The 25,061-nt window shown below is 43.5% G+C and overlaps 1 protein-coding gene across 4 annotated transcripts in view; it reads left to right on the forward strand.

The window, feature by feature from the left end:
• The window catches only part of slco2b1 (solute carrier organic anion transporter family, member 2B1), a 30,405-nt gene extending 7,801 nt beyond the window's left edge, over positions 1-22,604 (forward strand). For all 4 annotated transcript variants that reach the window (XM_011483840.4, XM_011483841.4, XM_078931193.1 and 1 more), the window contains exons 6-15: positions 506-604; positions 4,129-4,259; positions 6,250-6,331; positions 11,831-11,995; positions 12,111-12,300; positions 13,636-13,780; positions 15,617-15,777; positions 17,554-17,618; positions 18,551-18,671; positions 20,147-22,604. In XM_011483840.4, coding sequence (XP_011482142.1) covers positions 506-604; positions 4,129-4,259; positions 6,250-6,331; positions 11,831-11,995; positions 12,111-12,300; positions 13,636-13,780; positions 15,617-15,777; positions 17,554-17,618; positions 18,551-18,671; positions 20,147-20,327 — 1,340 coding nt within the window. In that variant the 3' untranslated portion in view covers positions 20,328-22,604. The remainder of the gene's footprint in view (positions 1-505; positions 605-4,128; positions 4,260-6,249; positions 6,332-11,830; positions 11,996-12,110; positions 12,301-13,635; positions 13,781-15,616; positions 15,778-17,553; positions 17,619-18,550; positions 18,672-20,146) is intronic.
• The last annotated feature ends 2,457 nt before the right edge of the window (positions 22,605-25,061 follow it).

Here is a 25,061-nt window from a genome sequence, read left to right on the forward strand (position 1 = left end):
GGACACGACCCGAGTCTGTCCCAGGGCCTCCCGACCACACACATACAATGACACCAAGGGGCTGATTTAATTCTTTCAGATAAACTTTTGAATCATTTTGACCAAATTCAAAGCCATCAAGTAGCATACTAGAGAGGACAGGACAAAATACACTGCTAACCTCCTTCTAAGTAAATAAATAAAACCTTTTAAAGTCTTGATTTTTTTTTTTGGTCAGTGGCAAATTTCAGGCAATAGGAATTCTAACAAAGGAAGCTGACTGTTATGTATAACTTTTGTCTTTCATGGTGGATGTGATAAAACATGTCTGTTACCCAAATACTGAACATTTGGTAAATTAAGAGGAACAGATTTTCAGCTTTCACCCAGAGTCTCCTCCACCATCACACTGAGCTCTGGTTCTTCAGATCTGTGCGCTCCGTCAGTCTTGCAACTCACTCATTTCTGGATGAATGTGACTTTACAATGCTCACATTGTGCTAATGTCTGAACCTGTCATCTTCAGCAATTCTTCTGGCTCTCACCTCCATTGGCCCGGCCTTTGGCTTTGTCACCGGATCTTTCATGCTCCGCTTCTACGTGGACTTTGACAAGCTGTCAGACGGTAAGGATACATTCTATCTTCTTCATTCCTGTACTGAGTCTAGGTCTCAATACAGATGACCGGTTGGCAGGTTGGTTGGACAGAGTTCTAAGCAGCTAAAAGCTGGACTCCTTGATGAGCCCAACTTTTACTGCTCAAACAGAAAGGCACAAAGAAGTCACATTGACAAGGAAGACCTCAGTCTCCAAGATATCAACTTTGGTGACAGATGATGCCCAGAAAACATGCTGAGCACAGCAGAGAGGGTCCACCCATTCAGTCAAAGCTAAAGTGCAGAAGTTTGGAGTTTTACTGATGTGAAAGTTTCCAACCTGAAGGCTTACTTTGGATCAGTTTAAAAAAAAAAATCACTGAGACTCTGAGGTTAGTGTGGTTCAGCTCTGTGAGAATTTCTCCAGGCAGAAATTCCAGTTTTTTTTCCACAGACATGTCCAAACAAAAGCTTTGCCTGAGGGTGTGTTCAGAAAGAAGGAGGCGTGAGAAAAGAAACTGGATCAGTAAATAAGCAGTTACTGAAGATGACTGAAGGCTCATACAACATGGAGACACTCTTTGTTGATAAATATTCAGTCTCCTGCCCTCATACCTTAGTTCAGGTGTTCGGTCTCGTCCACAGGTTTTGAAACCATCGGCTGTCATGCATCTGTGTTGATCTCTGTGAATTCTATCATTCTTCTTTGAGGTTCCTGTGTAGAAATCCACTCTCCTCCAAAGTGGCATGTGCTATTAATACAGAAACAGAGGAAGGAGTGGGGACAGACAGCAGCTCATCCACGAAATAATGTCAGAGTATATAGACTGATGAATGCTGAGGCTTAAGAGCACAGAGGTCACCAACTTTCTGCATCAGCTGTATCCAACCACCTCTCGCCAACTGCTGCAGAGGGTGGATGCTGCATTGGGAAGTACCTTGGCTCTGACTCTGGCAAAGTATACTTCTCCATCTGCAGAACTCATGGTCAAGTCTGGGTTTGGGGGTTTCAGGAGAATTTTACTTGTCTGTTTGGGGGATTAGGGGCTGTAAGCTAGCAGGAGGGAATGTAAACAAAGGGATACTGGGAAATGAGGGCAGGCTTACTCCACCAGCAGTCTTGCCGAAAACACAGAGGTGAATTTTTGATGAACTCTTGCTGCTCTGCAGAAAATATGTCCTAGAAAACAACAGATTTTATTTTTTATTTTTATTTTTATTTATTTAGTTAGTTATTTATTCAGATACTTTATTTATCCCTCAATGGGGAAATTCTTCTCCGCATTTGACCCATCCCCTGGGGGAGTGGTGAGCTGCAACTGAACTGCGCTAGGGGGGCGGTAGCATTGAGGGTCTTGGATGATTGAGGTGGGACTTTAATGTGAATGTAATGTCACAGTTTCACACAAATAGCAGAACCTGCACTAAGCATCAAAATCTGGAGAATTGAGTTTAGACCAGGTTTGGGGTATTCTTTATGATTGTGGCAAAAGAATAAACTGGTTGGTTAGAGATTGGGATTAAGCATCTCTGGGTTCAGAAGGGTTTTGCATCAGAATTTACAAGCTTTTCGCAGCAAACTTTCAGAGTTAGCAACCTCTGAATATGAATGTAAGGCACTGAAAAGTAACAAAACGGTTTGTGCTGTTGGAGCATATTCAGGTTCATCAGGTAACGCAGGTCCCATCTGCTGTCACCTTTAGCTTTTATTAATGCTGACTAATCTAACGGGTGCCTCTGAGGTGGCATGTCGTTATTTCAGTTATTCTTCAGAGTCCATGACAAAAATGGAAACCTCTATTTGTTTAAATATAAAGAGAAACACTGAAGCAGAAACTTTTCAGCTGGTTCAAAACACAACCACTAAAAACAACAGAGCTGTGTAAACTGTACTGGTGAATGACTGAGCTCTCTTTGGCAGCAGGGCGAGTTAAAAACCAATAAATATGCAATTTCTTTGTCCATTTAAAAGCTAATCTGTTTTTTGGAGGCTCAAAGAGGCAACGAGTGTGTTCATAATGTAAGAGCTGTTGGATTATCAGTATGTAGTCTGAATAAACAAACTTGAAATAAAATAATAACATCAATCTGAAACTTCACAAGCATTTTCACAGGAGAGTGTGTTTTTGGAGTTTTTGAGAGCCACAGAAGAGGGTGAATAAATGGGAAAATCTTCCTTCTGTAGCTCTAAAAGAAGGTTCAAGTTAACAGACAGGAATTCACCCACAGAACATCCATGGAGTCGTTGGCTCAGGTGCCCCCCTCATGGCGGGTCTGTGCACGCCGCTTTCTCACAGAATCTGAATGGGAGCATGACTTTTCCAGTCACAGGTGTTTGATATCCACTGTTTTGCAGCCAGAGTTTCATTTCAGGAATTAGAAACGGCTCCAGGGCGAAGGGAGACTTGGGCCAGCATCCAAAGTAAGCTAATCATGACAGTAAAAACACCCCAGAGGGTTTGCTCATACATGCTCATCTTCATCGACCTAAAAGTTGCAACATGTTTTTGATCTTGGCTAACTACAAAGAAAACCTTGGTTTTCTACTCCCTCTGACGGGTTGTTTGGTGCATTTCTGTGGGCGCAAACCAAAGCATGACCTGAAATCCCAGTTCTGACGTTGCAGCCAAGCAACTGTGAAAACAGCATTGTTCATTAATAATACCTTAATCTCTCAATTACATTTTCACCTCCATCTGTTCTTTTCCTTAAGCAGAATAATTTTGTTCCTGTATCACTAATGCTTAGTGTTCAGATGATCAGATCATCTCATCTGAGTTTCTAAAGATCATCTTGAAAAAACACCTTCATCATCTGCAAGAATGATGACTTTTGCCTCACTGGAACAAACTGCAGTCCATCTTCATCTCAGTGTTCTGCCCACGGGAATCTCTGAAGATCATCTTTGTCCATCTTAATCCTCATCATGACTCATCTTGCTGAAATGTATCTTCCTCCAAATGATCTCCAGTAAGACTGCTGTTTAAGTTTTTTTTTTCTTCTGTCAATCTTTTAAAAACTTCATCAACTGTAGAAGTTGGCTGAGATTGTCCCTTATCCCTGAATATCATCACCCAAATCCAGACTCAGATGTAAAGATATGCCTTACAGAAGATTTTCTGATTTTTTAACCTGATGGTTCAGAAGCACTTGTCCATGATGTAGCTCATCCTCCAGCGTTGTTTTTTCTTTTCCCCACGGGCAGACTCTGAGATCTCTGATACCAGAATCTGCATAACAAAACTTTCTTGATTTTGTCTTGAACTTCAAAAGTTCAAACATAAACAATCCCCTGATTAATTTCTTTCTCAGTAGAATCTGCTCTCAAGATGCTGAGGCTCGGCCACAAGAAAACTAAGGTTCTCAATGAAGTTCTGTCTGGATACCTACAAGGATTCTCAAAAGAAGCGATCCAGACTGGTTCCAGTTCTAGGATTTGACTGATGTTCTGGTTCAATTTAAGGCAGAAGTTTTTCAAAGCCCTGAAAAAGTTGAAAACTCAAGCATCTTTGTGAACCTAATATCTTATGAGACGATTGTGTTTTCCTTCCAGATGAAATTGAATTGACCCCTAAAGACCTGCGCTGGGTGGGGGCCTGGTGGCTTGGCTTCCTGGTGGCCTCCTGTCTCCTCTTCATCACTGCAATACCATACCTCTTCTTCCCCAGAGAAATGGAGAAAGAGGTGAGTCTGAAGGTCTCTTTTCATCTGATGGTTTAGTGTGATAATTCTTTCAGCTCCTTCACCTGAAGACTCTGTTGGAAACTGTTAGAGTTGTTATTGTTGGAAAAGCTGGAATTTTTAATGGTTAAAATCCTATGAAGCACAAGGCCGAAGATCCTGTCCAAAAGTGGCAGCAACACAATTCTGTTTTTGTGTGCTCATCTCACTGTCAGATTCCTACATCAGCAGTTATATTAGTATTGAATTGGAGTCATACAGTTTGTCAATCTATGAAGACACTGGTTTGTTATACATAACGAAGACCTTGATGATGCAGGTGTTTGTTTGAAAGATTTAAACTGACATGCTCCAATCACAACATGAGAAGAAACAAGCCCATCCCTCACTTACTGATGGACATGCCGATACCTTAGATACTTTTGTCGTAGATAAGACAACAATTGACCAGATACTGCACCGTTGAGGGCAACAAACTGGCAATGAATACTCGAAGACAGCCACCATGAAGACTGGAGCAGGAGATGAATGTAATAGCCGACAGCTGGGTTCAATGTGTGGATGAAGGAGAGAATGGAAAGGGTAGGAGAGGACTCCCTGAGATACCATGACACCCAACCCCCAGCTGAGGACAAATGACTCCTAACGACCCAAAACCATGTAGTCCAAGTTGACAATTCAGTCCAGTTTCAGGTCTGACTCCTCCCCCACGAGCACATATAAACCAGCTCTTTTACCAGCTATTTTAGAATTGACAAAGCCTTTTGGATAAGAGGTGAAACATCTTCAACTTTAAAAACCAAGTTCAGATGGCAGCCCTTAAACTCACTACTAATGATGGAATCAACCTGGATGAATGAGACTCTTCATAGATGCAGTGGAATGATCTAAAGACAAACTTGAACATTAAAGGTTACAGGAAAAGATCAAACGGATAAATCTAGTGGCCTAAAATAAAACCAGGCAGCATAATCAAGATTCTACCTCTGCCGGTTCCAAGCCCGGTTTGAGAAGGTTGCGTCAGGAAGGGCATCCGGCGTAAAACATTGCCAAATTTACCATGCGACTCGTTCGCTGTGGCGACCCCTGATGGGAGAAGCCGAAAGTGTTTCTTCTTCTTCAGCATAATCAAGATTCAGGTCAGCAACTGGATTAGGGTCAGAGTATGGGAAAAAGTCAAGGTCTGGATCAGAATGAAGGTCTAGATAGAAGTTTCTGTTGGGGTTTGTATTTAAATGTGTGTCTAGGTCTCAGTCAGGGTTAAAATCAGGATCAAGGGTTATGATTGAGATTTCAGTAAACGTGTGGATGGGGTTTTTGATCTGGATCAGTGTCAGGATCAAGGTCTGGAACAGGGTTTGGGTCTGGGTCCTGTGCTGGACTTTCCTGGAGCAGCTGTGATTTATGTCAAGGTTTCATGTGACTCTTCTGCCCTTATGATCACCAAAGAAGATCCAGGTGGCTTTTGCAGGACCGGTTAAAAATCAGTTGGAATATTTTGTTCTTTATTGAGTTCAAAACAGAAAATGAAAGTTAGAGGATGTGAGCAATAATGAGCTGTTGAGCAACAGGGTGGTCTGAGTCAGGCACAGCACTTTCGCTCTTTGAACTTTGCAAGAATCAGCATGAATATGAGGAATTTCTCTGATAACTGATGAACTACAGAAAACAGAGTTAGCACTGAGCTCAGGTTCTTACAGGAGGTTCCCAGCAATTTCTCTTTTAACATAAAATTAAAAGGTGGCAGAAGAATTTATAATGTTCTCTCTGACCCACAAAGTTTTTCAGCTCCATTCTTTTACAATGAGCTTCTCTCATGGTCTCCATTTTTTACTGTTTGTAGTTGCATAGTAATTACACCCAGAAGTCAACTTCTCTTCCCAGAATCTTCTGATCCAGGCAGGTGTGGCAGGAGAATTTGAGATATAAGCAGAGATTTCATATTCTCCTGCCTGGGTTCTCCTCCTGAATTTCTGTCTCCATGCCTGTGCAGGACAGCGGTGATTCTGAGTCTCAACCAGAGAAACAGGAGACAAATCCGCAGCAGGAACAGTCGCTGCCTCAGTTCCTTAAAAGTAAGATCTGATCTTTCTGATTTCAGTTCATTACATCTGACATATAGACTTCGTTTTGCCTCTGCTGTGATCGGGCTCAGCAGGCTTAGCAGGCTTCTGCTGCGAGGCCTTTACCCTAAAGGAGCGATGACTACATCACCTCTGGAGAGGCCAAGACGCTTCATGAAACTGATGACGGAAAACTCTCAGCAATCTATAAATTTTGGGGGTGTAACAATTACATTCAAATCATAATTTGTGGTTGCCAGTCTGATTCATAATCAACAGTGGTTCATTTTAAACAATCCAATTTACTGACCTAAAATGGATCTAGAACACCTTTAGCTAAAACTTCAACCGGTATAACTCAGAGAGAAATACCTGCTACTGAATAGTACAGGTGAAGTTTTCCAGATTCCTTGTATTTCTAGCAAGACAATCAAGTGTAAATCAAATATGTGTACGAACAAACAAGTAAACAAAAATGAATTTCAAATTCATTCACATTTTGTTTGCTAAAGTTCAGTCCACTGTTTTTTTCCACATCAAAATAATCCAAAGTCTTAGAACATTCTAGCACACTGTATAGTCACATGTCTTTGCAAAAAATGGGCGAATCAATGTGGGGCACATATGTGGCATGCAGGAGATTTTACGATTATAGATCTCTCAGTGACCCCATAAGCTGCACATTTTTTCTACAGCCATGCTGCGGGCGACAGATTGTAGTGAACACTTTTAGAACACGTAAGGGTGAAATAAGAGAGACATGGATCTTGTTTATTTTTCCTTTTTTCAGTCCCCACAAAAAGTGCTGTTCAAGGGAAAATTGTGTGCTCGTTGAGTGCCCATTGCATGCAGCCTGGCTGTTAGAAATGAGGACAATAAACGATCAGAGTGTATTTTGTGTGGACATCCTACAAGCATTTATTTAGTATTTGTGTATATGACATGCACACCCTGTGCGCAAAGCATCTGTGCATGGTCAGTAAGGGGAACAGTACTCACACCGTACTAGTGACTACGTAGTGTGGTGTAAGAGCACTCTAGTCGTTAGTAGACATTAGTCACTTATGACCCATATGTCATAAGTGAACGCAGCTAACATTATCCTTAGAAATACTTCACAATACAATTTCCACACACACAACGATAGTACATTCCATTTTCATATCCCCTAAGACGGCCACACAAGTCACAAGGGAACTTGCAAGACAAACCTGCTCTCTCCTTAAGCTGCAGACTTACTTGTCTACAAGCCCCGAAAACCCCAAAACCTGCAGCACCCGTGTTGGAATGAGGAATGTTTCTGCCGGACAAATACATGGGATTAAGAGAGCAGCTGCTAAAATACCATTACAAAGCAGCAAGCACATATTTAAAGCTGCTGTTGTCTGTGGAATCCCACCAACATCAAGGTCTATTATCCTCCACAGGCTTGCAGTTCTACATAAACATTAAATGCCCCCCCTTCCCCTCATCTTCAAACAAAATATAGATATACACCTTCTCATTCAAAGAATTTTCTTTATTTTCATGACTATCAAAATTGTAGATTCACACTGAAGGCATCAAAACTATGCATTTACACATGTGGAATTATATACATAACAAAAAAGTGTAAAACCTTTTGGTGTGATTACTGCTTCTCACCCTCTTGGCATTCTCTTGATGAGCTTCAAGAGGTAGTCACCTGAAATGGTCTTCCAACAGTCTTGAAAGACTTCCCAGAGATGCTTAGCACTTGTTGCCCTTTTGCCTTCACTCTGCGGTCCAGCTCACCCCAAACCGTCTAGATTGGGTTCAGGTCCGGTGACTGTGGAGGCCAGGTCATCTGGCGCGGCCCCCCATCCCTCTACTTCTTGGTCAAATAGCCCTTACACAGCCTGGAGTTGTGTTTAGGGTTATTGTCTTGTTGAAAAATAAATGATGGTCCAACTAAACACAAATCGAATGGAATAGCATGCCGCTGCAAGATGCTGTGGTAGCCATGCTGGTTCAGTACGCTTTCAATTTTGAATAAATCCCAAACAGTGTCACCAGCAAAGCACCCCCACAACATTACACCTCCTCCTCCATGCTTCACGGTGGGAACCAGGCATGTAGAGTCCCTCCGTTCACCTTTTCTGCGTCGCACAAAGACACGGTGGTTGGAACCAAAAATCTAAAATTTGGACTCATCAGACCGAAGCACAGATTTCCACTGGTCTAATGTCCATTCCTTGCACTCAATCAAGGGAAGATGAGTTGACCATGATGCTGGATGACTAGCAGCAACACAGCTCCAGGTCTTGGTTAGCCCGCTCAGTCTGGCCGTTGGTTTGGGGGTGGTATCCAGAGGACAGGTTAGCTGTGGCTCCAATGGCCTGACAGAAGGCGTTCCACACCCTGGAGGTGAACGGGGGGCCTCGGTCTGACAATGTCCTGGGGCAACCCATGCAACTGGAATACATGCTGGACCAGGAGGTTGGCTGTCTCGAAGGCAGATGGGAGCTTGGAAAGTGGCACAAAGTGGACGGACTTTAAAAAACGGTAGACTATGGTTAAGACTGTTGTGTTACCTTCAGAAGGTGGGAGGCCAGTAATGAAATCCACGACTATGTGGGACCAGGGTCGATGAAGAACTGGGAGTGGTCACAGAAGACCAGCTGGTGCTCGATGGGAAGCCTTTCCACAAGCACAGACAGAGCAGGCCTGGACAAACTCCCGTGTGTCAGCAGATATGGAGGGCCACCAGAACAGCTGTTTAAGTAACGTCAAAGTGTATCCCAGGATGGCAAGCCACCTTGCAGCTGTGGGCTCACTGCAGCACAGAGGAACGAGCAGGTGGAGGAACAAACAAGAGACCTGAGGGACATTCAGGAGAAGAGAGAAGTCCTCCAGAGCTCTCTGAACCTCACGCTCCACCTCTCAGATGGCAGCACTGACAACACAGGAATGAGGTAGGATGGTGTCCTGAGGAGTGTCGCAGGAGGCTTACAGCTCAAATTGCCTGGACAGGGCATCAGGCTTTAGGTTGCGAGACCATGGGCGGTATATGAGTGTGAAATTAAATTGTCCCAAGAAAACGACCACCAAGCTTGACGGAGATTCAGTCTGCGGGCAGAACGGATGTAAGGCAAGTCCTTGGGATTTGTCCATACCATGAAAGGTTCAGATGTTCCTTCCAGCCAGTGGTGCCATTCCTTCAAGGCCAGCACAACTGCCAACAGCTCTTGGTTCCCCACGTCGTAATTCCTCTCATCAGGAGACAGCTGTCAGGAGAAGAAAGCGCAGGGATGCATCCTCTAATCTGAGGATAAACGCTAAAAGAGCACCGCCCCAACTCCAGACTCTGAGGCGTTCACTTCCACCATGAACTAGGATCAGGATGGGACAGCACAGGAGCAGAACAAAACAGATCCTTCAACTTAACAATGGCTGCCTCAGCTCCTCAGGACCAAGAGAAATGTTCTCTTACAGAGGTCAGCTTGGTCAAGGGAGAAGCCACAGAGCTGTAGTTTCTGATGAACCTCTGATAAAAGTTGGCGAACCCCAAAAACCTTTGTAGTTGCTTCCTAGTCGTGGGTGTAGACCACTCTGCTACAGCTTTGGCCTTGGCAGGATCTGGTTTGATTTGCCATTCTCAATCACAAACCCAAGAAAACTGACAGTGGAGGTATGAAAGTCACATTTCTCACCATTAGCATAGAGCCTGTTTGCTAACAGCTGCTATACCACAAGCCTGACATGTTGAATGTGCTCCTCAGGAGTCCGTGGAAATATCAAAATATCATCAAGAAAAACAAACACAAATCTATTCAACATGTCACGCAGAACGTCATTGATGAGACATTGAAAAACAGCTGGAGCATTAGTCAGTCCAAAAGGCATCACTAAATACTCAAAATGTCCCAGAGGAGTAATCACTAAATGATAAGCGTTTCGGAGTTCGAGCTTGGTGAAGACGGTTGCAGTCTGGAGGGAGCTGAATGCGGAGTCCATTAGTGGGAGAGGATACTTGTTTTTGACAGTTATATTATTCAGACCTGTGTAATCAATACACGGGCGAACGGACCCATCCTTCTTATTTACAAAGAAAAACCCTGCTTCAACAGGGGAGGAGGATGGGCGGATAACTCCAGCAGCCAAACTCTCAGTTATATATGTCTCCATCGCATCCAAGGTTATTATAGTTAACGAAAACGAACGAAAAAACTAAAACTAGAAATGAAAAAACATTTTTGTTAACTGAAATAAATAAAATAAAAACGAGAGTTTTAAAAAAAACGAAAACTAACTAAAACTGTTTGTTGTGTGTATAAAACGAACTGAAACTAACTAATATTAACACCAAAAAATCCTTCGTTTTCGTCTTTGTTAATACATAAGTCTTTTGGGTTGAAATAAAGTCTATTTACTTCACCCTGCTAGTTTTACTGTGTATCTGACCCCTACGGCATCACGTTGTCTGTGACGTCACGTGATGTCTGTCAGACACTGGCGGCTAGCGTGGTCATAGACATTTACATGAGCGTGATGGCCACATTAAAAATTGGGAGAAAGCGGGAGAGTCCTATTTGGGACTTTTTTGACTATAACAGCGTCGAAAACTAAAGTGCCTTGTAGTCGAAGCAGGAGACAAAATTTGTGGAACGCTCCTCAAAGGGAAAAACCCTACGAATCTAAAAGTACATTTAAAAAGCGCACACAAAAACGCAAATCAACAGTACCTAGACAAGCTAGCCTGTCGCCCGCCCTCCCCCGAAAAAGAAGCGAGAGCAGATAACGTAATGCTGTTATCGGCTGTTGTATTTTAATTTAAGGATGTTTGTCCTTGTGTCCTCTGAATAATAAGTGTTTCAAAATTTATCTTTGATTGAGTTTTTATCATACAATACTTATTCTGGTGATTTTGAATCATGCACCTGACAAATATCCTAATTTACACACAAAAAAAGAAGAAACTAAAACTAATAAAAACTAAACTAAAACGAAGCAATTTCACAAAATAAAAACTAATAAAAACTAGTTAAGCTGCCTCTAAAAACTAATTAAAACTAAATAAATTTAAAAACAAAAATTCAAAACGAAATAAAAACTAAAACTAATAAAAAATCCGAAACAATTATAACCTTGATCGCATCCCTCTCAGGTTTGGAGAGGTTACTGGAGGGTAGCGAAGCACCAGGTAACAACTCTATTTAACAGTTGTAGGGTCGATGAGGGGGCAGAGAGGAAGCACGGTCATCTGTGGCCACCTGTGTATCCACCCATAAGGGACGTTGTGGCTTTACTTTTTGCTTTATGTAAACAGATGTTAGAAGTCAGATTTTGACATTCTACCAATGAGTAACAGTATGAGGCAGTGAAGCACTTAAAGACTTTTTTGCTCAGAACTGGGGTTACATTCAGGATTTTCGTTAGAATTACAAGGCACCAATATTGATCGATACTGAAACCCAGGTCAAATAATGTGGCCTCACATTTGTGAAATGCTCTGAGTTTTCTAAATCGTAACCCAAATATATCCTTCCCCAGGTTTTCCTCGTACCGCACTGCGCACGCTAAAAAGTCCCGTCTACCTGCTGGTGGTTCTGGCGCAGGTGAACCTGGCAGCGCTGCTGTCGGGCCTCGCCACCTTCATGTCCAAGTTCATTGAAAAACAGTTCAGCCAGACCACGTCGTTCTCCGGTCTGATGATAGGTGAGAAAGACTTTCAGGTTTCACCTCTGATCTGACAGGTGTATGAGTCACTTCTGGGGGTGGGGAGCAGGTCGGTCAGTGCACTGACTGAAATCTCTGCCTATCTGTCCCTCAGGAGGAGTGGGGATCCCTATGGCCGTACTGGGCACCGTCCTGGGTGGAGCTGTCATGCGAAGGCTCAACCTGTCGGTCGTTGGTGCCAGCAGGTTGTGTTTGACTGTGATGGTGCTCTGTACGTTCTCCGCCCTGCCGCTGCTGTTCCTCGGCTGCTCCACACAGAAGGTGGCAGGGATCTTTCCCCCCAGGTAATGCATTTTAACTCAGCTTTTTTAATAAGAATAGCTTTTTAGACACAATGACTGTCCAGCCTGGGAGTTGAACCCCTCATCTAACAGATGGGCAGATACACCCCTCCTCCCTCCCCCTCCCCAAGTGTCTGGATCATTAATAACCTGGAGTCACCTTGTCTGCCTAACAAGACCTAAGTTGAAAAGGCTCAGTCTCCGAAACAAAACAGTGCTACTTTATTTCATTTTAGTTGCCATGACAACCTTTTAAGGGGGGAGTCTTATATTGTTTTCCACTCTTAATTCCTCATATGGTTTGGGTTCTGTTTGTATTGTATTGAATTCGCATCTTATTTTGAAGGTTTTCCCGGGGGAGCCAGTTTAGCTCGTGCTGGTTTGCGGCGCCTTCCGTCCGTGAAACCCGGGCTCGACTCCGGGCTGCTCCCTGTTCCCTTCCCTACCTCTGCCGGTTCCAAGCCCGGCTTGAGAAGGTTGCGTCAGGAAGGGCATCCGGCGTAAAACATTGCCAAATTTACCATGCGACTTGTTCGCTGTGGCGACCCCTGATGGGAGAAGCCGAAAGTGGAAGATTTTGAAGGTTTTCCCTGCCTGTCTTAGTTTGAGTTTTACTTCCCTTGTCCCTTTCTCCCATGATCATTTGCACCTGTGTCTCGTCAGTCCTGTGAGTATATATGTCTTGTCACTACCTTCCTCGTGTTGCTCGGCCATACTCTCTACTTCCATGTAAACCTGTTTACACCGCCAGTTACTTCTTTGGTTTCCCTGCTCGGCAGAGCCTTTAGTTATATTAAAAATTCCTTTTTTTTCGGACCCACCTGCCTCTACATTTGGGTCCTGCACCAACCTACAACACAACAATTCCACACCAATTTATCATATGTACTATCCTGGAGCGTTTGGAGAATTTTGATGGCTGGTTGCCTTTGTGTGGAATGTGGTCATGTGATCTACTGGGGTCACTTGTATTTGTTTTTGTTTTGTTTTTTTGGCCTCCTCCTTGTTCCCATCTGTGTCAAAGTTGAGAAACGTTTTCTCAGTAGCGATGAGGAGTCAGAGGCAACAACTCTTTTCATTCTGTCACTGACTCCTCCCTTTGTCTTTTTTACATCCTATGTGGTTTAAAAAAAGCATGGTTTTCATTTGTTTCAATGACAAATCGAGGTTTTCTGTTAATAAAAATGGCGCAGCACAACTCATGTCTGCAGCTGAAGCTTTCATTCACAACTTATTGGTCATCCTGAGGAATTAAACCAGCCCACTGAACTGAGTCCCTCAGAACTTGCATGGTCCTGCTTCTATATCTCAGTATTGTGTGTTTCTGTGTGTTTTCAGCACAAACTCACAGTCCTGCAGCTCTGTCTGTCATTGTCCTTTGGCGGCGTTCAACCCAGTCTGCAGCTCTGACGGCGTGGAGTTCAGATCTCCGTGCCATGCTGGCTGCTTCTCTGTGAAAACTGATGGCAGCAGCAAAGTGAAGGTGAGGTTTAAATTGACTGATGGTCAAAGTGCATGATGGAAGGATGGTTTCTGATGACCTGCAGGTTAAATCTGCAGTTCCTGTCTAGAGAGAACACAATGGATGCAGTTACGACAAAAACAATGCAATTCTTCCACAGTCAAGCACAAAGTGTCTGGGTTAGGAGCACATCAGGTCCCGGTCCGGGTGTAACAGTCCAGCCCAAAAATAGCAACCTTCACTGAGCGCTTCACACAGGACACCCCCAGAGAAACTCTAAAGTAGGTTGAAAGAATGTCAACAAAATGATGAGCACAGTGAAATGATAAATATAGGTACAAGTTAAGAATGAAAAAAAGGGGTATAAATACAGTCCCAACTCATAATAAAAATGTCATTTGTTCCAGAAGTACAAACCATGACATCCTGTAGAAATCATGTAAGAAATCCAGTAACATGTTTCCCTTTTGCCATGAAAAATTCAAAACTCAAGAACAACGTCCTTTTTTTCCCCGGGGTTCCCCCCTCCTGGGCGGGGGCGGCGGGCCCCTGCCTTGCTCCTACCTGGACCAACCGTGGGCCGGGTGGGTGGCTGCCTGGAGTGCGGAGCGGGTCTCCCTTGGGGGGTCCTGGCTCGTACCTGGGGTCGGGGCGGGGGGATGCCCGGAACTCCTGGGTGGTGGTGGGGTGCTCGTCTGGGGCTGTGGGCGTCCCTCTCCGGTGGGGCCCTGCGTTGGGCTCTTCCGGCGCGGCGGGGGGGCTGCTTTCCTGGCTGGGCTGGGGCGGCGCTCTCTTTTCCTCCGCGCCTCCCTGCTCTCTGGCTCTGGGGGCCTCGCGGCGGTCCTGCTGGCCCTGGCCTGGGTGGCGGTCTTGGTCGCCCGGGGGGCGTTTGTTCCCTACCTGTTCCCGTATGGCGTTGGGGGAATTCCGGCTGCCGCTGCTGCTGCGGTGGGGGTCTTGGGGTGGGGGTGGCTTGGCGCTCCTCCTCCTTCTTTTCACATTCCACCATCCATTTAAGAAGAACATAAACACTCACTTGAGCACAGGTGTTAGCTCACCTTTGCACTAATAGTTTGCATGATTGAATGAATGAAAGATTTCACACTAGTTGGTTTAAAGGCATAGGTATGCGTTCGTGAACACTATCTGTTTTGTGTACATGTTGACATGTGGACATTTTTGCAGCTAGCAGGTGTGTTGATAATATTTGAGTGTGTGTGAACAGGCCCCACCCTTTTTGTACTACATTTGAACCGTACCGTAATGATAAACAACCAGTAAACCTGTCTGCTCTATGCTGCTTCATGGTCTTACCGCCCTTCCCCTCCTATTATCACCCTCCTACCCCCCCCTCTCTCTAACGTCCCTCTCTCTTCTTCCCTTCTTTCCTTTTCCGTCCGGTCCAACACCAAAGATTTTCAAACATGATTGAAATTAATAAAGTTTGGCCTCAATTACAAAAGGGGTTTATTCAGACATACCTTTGGTTTGTCTGAAGATTAATAACCCCTCTTGTTAAAGTAAAATATGTCCAACACAAGAGGCCCTCAGCTCTCATCTGTTTGCCTAGCTGTTGGACAGGACAAGTTTAAAAATGAAAAAAAAAAAAATACTCAAGAACAAACTGAGTTTGTTGGTCCAAACCCTAAAAAATGTTTTTTTTTTTTTCAGAAATTGAACTCAGACAAAATTTCTGACGTTTTCATGCAACATAAAATGTTAAATTGTTTCTGTTTCAAGAAATGAAACCTTCAGAATTTCCTTCATGTTCATTTTAGATCTTTGATGTTTTGTGAGACTTTTTTCTGCAAAAAAGAATTTCATACAGATCCCATGAGCTGTGTTCTGTCTCTGTAGAACTACACAGACTGTCGGTGCACCGGCGGTCCTGGCTACGCCCTTTCTGGGACCTGTGGCAGTGGATGCTCCCACCTCTTGCCTCCCTTTGTGGTCCTGCTGGGTATTACCAGCTTAATCATTGCTGTCTCACAGACACCATCAGTCATGATAATCCTCAGGTATGAAAAAAGGGTCGAGATAAATCATGGTTGTAGGTCTGAGATCACAGAATGAAGAGCTGGATTCCTTTTGAAAAATATCTTTCTTCCCTAAAAACATATTGCCAGGACAGGGAGTGTTTACCTTTCTGTGCTGTTTAAACTGGTGCCGGACCTGGAGTCCCTCAGAGCTCTACTGTGGTTCTTTAGCCTCCATACCTTTTAGACCAGTGGTCTCCAACCTCCAGGCCGTGGACTGATATCTGGTACACAGCCTCCAAGAAAAGAAACATGGTCCACATTTTCTTGTTTTAATTGAAATCTGATTCTAAAGGAAGTTTTATTTTGGAAAACTCCTGGATTCTCAACCACATCCGACTCATTCTTGACTCATGTCAAAGTCGCTCACTCACGCGTCAAAAATCCATCATAAACTTTCCTAAAGCCACTACACCGACCACTAATTTGAAACCCCCAAGCTAGCAAGAAACAAACATATTTGAAAAGTTTATTTTAACAGAAAAGATCCAGCGAGGAAACAGAAGAACCTTTGACTTCAAAGAAAAAAAAAAGAAACAGGAGTCTTCAAATATGGATCTATTGTAACAGTTGTTCTCACACACCATAATAATACTGCTCAAGACTCAGCCACTGTTTAATGTTACGAGGATGCTGTTTATAAAGTTGTTCAAATGGTAGAATTACGTTTATTATTATATGCAAAAAATACCACTTTTAAAGCAGTTAGACGTATATATTTTTCTGGCATCAAAATCAACCGATGCTGAAGTTGAAGTCTGACTTTTTCATCTTCCACTTTGACAGTAATGGGTTAAGGGAAAATCTATATCACATTTTAATGGTTCCCATACAAATTTTAGCGTGCAAATAAAGTTTAAAGCAGCTGCAGATATTTTACAGTAGAAGATAAACTTTACCCTCAAAACTTAAGAAGAACTGGAACCAAAAAAAACAAAAGGAGACGGCCGGTTGAGGCCATGGACCGTGAATGTGTCAGTATACATTTTCATGGTCCGTGGCCTAAAAAGGGTTGGGGACCACTGGCGACTACACATTTGATCTTCACTCAGACCATGGAGAAATTCAGTTTTACAAGCAGGACAATGTTTGTTCTTGACGGTTTCTTAGGCACAAAGCTCCACAACTTGATTCTTTATAATTTTCTGCTAAAAGACGGCATGCAGAGCTCTGAGATCTTCAGTCAGAACCAAAGGGGGTAATTATACCTTCAGCTGTTCTGCTGCACACAAAAAACCTGAGGAGAGTTCCTTTAAATACACCCACAGATCTATTCCTGCTTCACATCAGAAATAACTTATTTTCTTCACAATGTTTAGTCACCTCAAAAGAGGGTTTTAATTTTAGATCCTCCAAAGCCACACATCCATTGTATCTTAATGATTATCTTTGTCTGTAACTTTATGTAATTTTTTTTACCACCAAACATCTGTCTCTGCTGTGGAAACCCTTGCGGTGGTTCTGCTGCAGAGGATAAAAGGAGAACAATTTTCTTTATAGAAATAGACTTCTGCATTCCGGGTACACACAGTTAGAGTGGATCTGTGTCACTTTTTTGAGCCTGAAGGAATGCGGCTACAGTTTAGTATTTTTAGTCTTTGTTTTTCACCAGTGTAGTGCCTGGAGGTAGACCTGGAATCAATTAGTGTGTCATAAATGCTCAACAGGAATCTGAATGGAATGAGCTGTAATGTAAATTACAAACAGTGCCATGCATGGTTCTTGCATGGTCCTCATCCTGACTGATGTCTCCTTCAGGACGGTGCGAGCAGCAGACAAGTCCTTCGCTGTGGGGGTTCAGTACATGCTGTTCAGAGTCCTGGGTAAGTCGAGTTTATTCAGTCACATGGGTTTGTTATGCTCACACAAGAGACAATGGTAAAGACTTTGGATTCCCTTTTTGCTTAAACGTCTTTACTAAGGTCAAAGGTCAGCCAAAAAGGATATTATGGCTACTAATAGGTAATACTTGGTGTCTGATGATGTGTTTTGGGGGTTACCATAGTGATGTGGGGTGAAACGTCTGGTCATGGTTGTCACGTGTTCCGTGTGTCACAAAAATGATTATAAAGCACAAGAAGTCAGGAAAAACATTTTTTTCTTAAACTGACCTAAACAAAAACATAGAAAACAAACAGATCAGAAAGCAGGAGGACCTTTCTATTTATTTCTGTTGTTTTGTATTTTAGAAGCCATGTCAGTTTTCTAACCCTTTCATTTAGTTCTTTGTTTTCTTCTTCTTCTCACTGCCTTTTCTGCCTTGAGACGCATAGGGCAGCAACGAAAGTTCATTTCAAATATAGTTTTTGCTGTCTCTGGCATTTCACTCCTTTAGATGCAATTACAAAACCTTTGTTTCTATAACTATACAGACTGTGCAAATATAACCACAGTGACATTGAGTGATTGCTTCTGAACCATAACCCTTGTTGACATGTTGGTAAGGGAATGAGAGCTCTGTCCAGTGGGAGGAACTACCAGGACTGTGAGGACGCACATGCTGCTTTGGCAGAAATTACTATGAAGGTTAAAGATGGTTCTACAAAGCTGTTCTTTGGTTCCCCAAATATGAATTTGGGGAAATTTTTTTTTAATATAGCTAAAATCTAAAGTAGCATGTGAAAGTATGTTTCAGATATACAGGACAGTTGTTCAGTTGTGTATATGTAGACCTTCCTTTTACAAATTTAAGCTCTTTACTGTGATCTGCTGGATAAAAATGTGTTTAATGATTGTGTGCTTGTTGTGTGTGCAGCATTCATGCCCGGCCCGATGATCTACGGCAGCATCATTGACACCACCTGTATCCTCTGGGGCAACAAGTGCGGGAAGCAGACATCATGTCACTACTATGATCTGGACCTTTTCAGACAGAGGTGACCCCAAAACCACTTCCTTCACAGATCCTTCACGTTTTCCCCATTGCCATGTCCTCAACTAACTGTTGAGTGAACAGATGTAAAGATCCACACTTCCAATGTAGAATGTGAGCTCAGAAATGGTGGTGGGATTTTTATGAAATATGAGGAACCAGAGTGACTGATGAGCAAGTCTGAGTTTTGTGGTTGCTACAAGAAAAGCAGGAAACCACATCAAGTCTGTGTGGCATTCCTGTTGGTTCATGGTTTGGTGTCTGATGTTCTTTATGATCATTAGCCGCGGTTACATGTGCAATATATCTTTGATCAGATCAAAGATCAGATTGGAATTGAACTGCGTACATGGGCCCAGTAAAACTTTATCCGATTATAACAAACGTTTTCATACGCCACACTTTTGAGTAAATCATTTGGACATGTATAGAACTCTCTAAAAAAACAGAAACGACCATAGAAGATGAAATATTGACAAACAAAACAAACAAAACTGCAGCATAGAGCAAGATGATCTTCTAAATGTGCTTTTATTATTGTTATGATTATTATTAAGTTCTTGTTCGCTCATATTTTTTTGTCATCCGTGCTTTTTTTTTGCTTTTCTCGGAATGGAGCCAGAAAAAGGGTTAGGGTTAGGCTAGTATGTGCCAACAACAACATTTAGCCATGGGTGCAGTTAAAATCCATGCGGTCAATGTGTATCTTGGCTGAACGTAAATATGTGGGAATAAAATCAGCCATTATTTTGTCTGGACTCGATTGGAAACACAAATTCACATGATTGTTTACACGGTTTCTCAGGACTACATGGAGGGGCATTTCTCCATTTGAAAGCCGCCTCCTTTAGCTCACAAACTGTCCCAGAGCCGCTCCTCTGCTCGGAGACAAGGTTCTCCTGGGAGACAAGGTTCTTGATCCAAATGAGTCTAGGCATTCCGAACGGCATGTCTACACTACGCCTTTTTATTCTGATCAGGAGTTCACTCCGATTACTTTTGTCCATGTAACTGCAGCTAGTGACTCCAGATGTGCTGAAGGTGTGAGTTTTGGTCGTCTCACATTCACAGATGAAACCAGATGAAAATCTCAGGGCTTTTGTGCTCATTAACGATATAGCAGGAATCTGAAAACAAGGAGACATGAGTAATCAAACTCACTTCTCAAAGTTTTCACACATGGAGTGCCGTCCTTCAAGTTGAGGAGGGCACTTCTGCTTTACTTCCAGGTATAGCACCACCGTTCCCAGAAATTAAGGTTTCCTAGAATGGGGATGTTGGTCAGTGTTTGTGACTCCTGCTTTAGAAATACGTGATCCTCTTTCTGTTCCTGATGATGGTCCTGGTCATGTTCCTGGTCCTGGTTCTGATCTTAGTCCTGATTTTGATCCTGATCCTGGTCTTTTTCTTTCTCCTGTTGTTTGTTAGAGATAACCACTTCTTAAAAGCCGTCATTAACCAGCCTCTTTCTTCATACAGGTTTCTGGGTCTGCTGATTGTCTTCCTCTGCGGCGCACTGCTCTGCTTCCTGACAGTCGCCGTCATCGTGCACAGAAAGGCCAAGTGTGAGGAAGTTCAGCCGGCACAGGCAAAGGACTACGAGATGGTGGGGCAGAAGGAAAGCACTGACGTTATACCCAAAGAAAAAAGTCCTGTGTGAAGACCAGAAGAGGCGGACAGAGGAAGCACAGAACCAGCAGAGAAAGGGGGAGTAAGATCACAACAGACCAGATTCTGAAGCTCATTAAAGGACTACTCTGCCGGATCAACGCATGCAAATGTTGCTACAGTATTATTGACTTTTCCTTTCGCACCAAAGACCATCACAACAGCTGTTCTGGGATGAACTGCAAAACCTGGAGGGTCCAAGACACTCCTGGAGGTCCGGTTAAGTTCACACACACAATCTGCTCCATGGGCTGTTTCATTAAACGCAGACAGTGTAACATACCCTGCTGTTACACACCAAAAAGAACTTTGATAAGTCCATAAAAAATGCTTTGAATTACATTATAATTTAAGCTCATTGCAGCAGCAATCAGCACTGGCTGTGGCTTATAACTGATTTGATGCTAGCACATACAGATCGTTGAACAGCAAATAAAATGAAATGCCAGGAAGAAAGTGAATATCCATCCATCAGGAACCAGCAGTCTAAGCAAAGATGCCCAGACCTCCCTCGCCCCGGCCATTGCCTCCAGCTCCTCTGGGGGGACCCTGAGGCGTTCCCAGGCTAGCCGAGAGACGTAGTCTCTCCAGTGTGTCCTGGGTCTTCCCAGGGGCCTCCGCCCAGTAGGACATGCCCGGAACACCTCCCCAGGGAGGCGTCCAGGAGGCATCCAGACTAGATGCCCGAGCTGTCTCAGCTGGCTCCTTTCGATGTGGAGGAGAAGCAGTTCTACTCCGAGCTCTCCGCGGGTGACCGAGCTTCTCACCCTATCTCTAAGGGAGCGCCCAGTCACCCTGCGGAGGAAGCTCATTTCAGCCGCTTGCATTGGGGACCTCGTCGTTTCAATCATGACCAGCTCATGTCCATAGGTGAGTATTGGAAGGAAGCTCGACCGGTATATTGAGAGCTTTGCTTTTTGGCTCAACTTTCTCTTCACCACAACGGACCGATACATTGACCGCATAACTGCGGACACTGCTCCGATCCTCCTGTCAATCTCACACTCCGGTCGTCCCTCACTCGTGAACAAGAACCCCAGATATTGAAACTCCTCCACCTGGGCCAGGGACCTTTCTATGGTCGAGAATCATGCCCTCAGATTTAGCTCACTCAGCCGCAAACCGCCCCAATGCACGCTGGAGTTCCCAGCTCGATGAAGCCAACAGGACAACATCTTCTGGAAAGAGCAGAGAGGAAATCCTGTTCATCGAGGCAAAAATAAATAATTTACCCATATTTTATTCTTCTTTTTATTTTTACCCTCTCTGGTTAATGCAGGACAGCAAACCTTTAAACTCGGTCAGGGAGAGAACACAAATGCAGAGAACATATTTGATCCTTTCAGTTTGAAACACGTGCGTCAAACAACAAAATAAAGCCTTAGACGCATTTAAATGAATGCGAGGAATGCCGCAAAGTTAATATTTTCTCTTCTCTTGCAGCCGAGCTTGCGCTTGCTGGAAGCATGTTTTTGGACGGTGTGAGGAGGGGAAATAGTCAAAAATGCAAAACTGAAATCATTTTTTCTTAAATTTGTTCTCTTTCATAAGAAAAATGCCACAAGTACATGTCAAAAACTTAAAAACCTTTTATTATGTCAGAGGGGACTTTACCTTTACTGTCAGTGAAAAATCTTTTAAGCTTTTAAGGAATTTACTGTAGCAACGACAAATCAAGGAAAGTACTTTAAAGGAATTATTCAGGACACAAGGTTCTTCAATAAACTTGTATTGTCACTTTACTCACATTCATCCAAAATAAACTTTTTTTCTGAAAATCCTGCCATTTTTACACAAAATGGTTCATTTGATTTCAATGTTTTTGGTCAGAAGCAGGTTGTTTACTGCCGTTTTTATGGAAACATTTATTCTTCCTGACCAATTTCCCTTTTTTAATTTTGTTTTTTTGTTTGTTTAAATTTTTTATTAATTGTGTATTTTATGTACAAAAAACAGAAAAACTTTGACTTTTCACTGTCACAAACATCTGTATAAGTTCTCAGAGATGAGCACTTGTTCATCCATCCATTCATTCATTTTCTAACCCCAATTATCCCTTCCTTGGGTCACTATCCCAGCTACTCTTAGGCAACACCCTGGATGTTTTGCACCACTTCAGCAAACTGTAAAAGCTTTCCCGTACAGAGATGTCCAAAAAGAATATTTAGCACTATATCTATAATATCTATATATTTTTACCAAATTGAAGTTTGAATTTTGTACTAAAGGAAATGTATTGGTTTGCAATTAAATCTTAATTTTTTTTGAACACGTCTATGTCTGTTATTAGCACGGAAATCACATTTCTTATCTAAATAATGATTCACCTTTTGTTTTTTTTTTCTTCCCTAAAAATATAAAATTTTACGTCTAGCAGAAGCAGTAACAAAGGAAATCCCTGCCAGAGTCCAAGATGCACTGGGAACCAGTTCATCTTACTGCCAGTGGTACAAACCAAACTCCTGCTGTGGATGTGATCGGAGGGCTGCTCACACAGCACTGACAGGGAAAAGATGTAACGCTTTTTCTAAATTCATACAACATGTAGCTCTTCTTCCAGATTCTAAAAGAAAATTAGGTATCAGTGGAATTCTCCTCTCCAGTACCCTAAATAGGGTTTCCTATGCGAAGACTGTCAACCAGTGGTTCCCCGTCTTAAAAAGAAGTACTCGCTCTCAAAATTCACGAATGACTTGTTCCACATCTATGTGACTATCCATGTTCACTTCTACCTCTCTGAAACACCCTTTTTGTTTTTTTTGTTGTTTTTTTTTTAACTTGTCCTGTCCAACAGCTAGGCAGGCAGATGAGAGCTGAGGGCCTCTTGTGTTGGACATATTTTACTTTAACAAGAGGGGTTATTAATCTACAGACAAACCAAAGGTATGTCTGAATAAACCCCTTTTGTAATTGAGGCCAAACTTTATTCATTTCAACCATGATTGAAAATCTTTGGTGTTGGACTGGACGGAAATAGAAAGAAGGGAAGAAGAGGGAGGGATGTCGGGGGGGGGGGGGGGGGGGGGGGGGGGGTGATAGTGAGAGGGGGGGTAAGACCATGAAGCAGCATAGAGCAGACATGTTTACTGGTTGTTTATCATTACGGTACGGTTCAAATGTAGTACAAAAAGGGCGGGGCCTGTTCACACACACTCAAATATTATCAACACACCTGCTAGCTGCAAAAATGTCCACATGTCAACATGTACACAAAACAGATAGTGTTCACGAACGCCTACCTATGCCTTTAAACCAACTAGTGTGAAATCTTTCATTCATTCAATCATTCAAAGTGCAAAGGTGAGCTAACACCTGTGCTCAGGTGAGTGTTTATGTTCTTCTAAAATGGATGGTGGAATGTGAAAAGAAGGAGGAGGAGCGCCCAGCCACCCCCACACCCAGACCCCCGCCGCAGCAGCAGCGGTAGCCGGAATTCCCCCAACGCCACACGGGAACAGGCAGGGAACAACCGCCCCCCGGGCGACCAAGACCGTCACCCAGGCCAGGGCCAGCAGGACCGCCACGAGGCCCCCAGAGCTAGAGAGCAGGGAGGCGCGGAGGGAAAGAGAGCGCCGCCCCAGCCCAGCCGGGAAAGCAGCCCCCCCGCCGCGCCGGAAGAGCCCAACGCAGGGCCCCACCGGAGAAGGACGCCCACAGCCCCAGACGAGCACCCCACCACCACCCAGGAGTTCCGGGCATCCCCCCGCCCCAACCCCAGGTACGAGCCAGGACCCCCCAAGGGAGACCCGCTCCGCACTCCAGGCAGCCACCCACCCGGCCCACAGTTGGTCCAGGTAGGAGCAAGGCAGGGGCCCTGCTCCTCCCTGTGAGGAGTGATTTTTTCTATTCTCTGTGCTAGTGCTTTGCAGATAATTTTTACATCTGCATTGATTAAAGAAATAGGGCGATAGCTTGAAGGACTAGTGGGATCTTTGTCTGGTTTTAGAAGAAGAATTATGTTGGCTGAGTTCATGTTAGGTGGCATTGATTGGCTCTCATTAATAGATGTGACCGTTTTATAAAATGTTGGTGCCAGTTGTTCCCAGAATTCTTTATAAAACTCAGCAGGAAAGCCATCAGGCCCTGGTGCTTTACCATTGGGCATAAGTAACAGAGCTTCATGAAGTTCAGACAACGAGAGCGGAGAGTCTAAGTTTGTGATTTGATCCTCATTTAGCCTGGGTAGGTTTACATTATTAAGAAATGAGTCTATACTTTGCTCTGACGGATTGATCTGCGGTGTGTACAGGTTTTTATAAAAGTTTTCAAATGCATTATTAATCTTGACCGGGTCATGAGTGACATTTCCTGTTTGGTCCGTAATAGAGGTGATTGATGATTTTTCTCTATTAATTTTAAGCTGATTAGCCAGAAATTTGCCAGATTTATTAGAGTTTTCAAATCTTTCAAGTCGTAGCCTTTGTATTTAGGGCCCGAGCACGGAGTGCAATGACCCTATTGTATCTGTTAGAGTTATTATTATTAGGGCCCGAGCACGGAGTGCAAGGACCCTATTGTATCTGTTAGGTTTATTATTATTAGGGCCCGAGCACGGAGTGCAAGGACCCTATTGTATCTGTTAGGTTTATTATTATTAGGGCCCGAGCACGGAGTGCAAGGACCCTATTGTATCTGTTAGGTTTATTAGGGCCCGAGCACGGAGTGCAAGGACCCTATTGTATCTGTTAGAGTTATTATTAGGGCCCGAGCACGGAGTGCAAGGACC

This window comes from Oryzias latipes, chromosome 14 (genome assembly GCF_053564925.1).
Source record: "Oryzias latipes strain Hd-rR chromosome 14, Olatipes_Hd-rR_3.1".
NCBI classification, from domain to species: Eukaryota; Metazoa; Chordata; class Actinopteri; order Beloniformes; family Adrianichthyidae; genus Oryzias; species Oryzias latipes.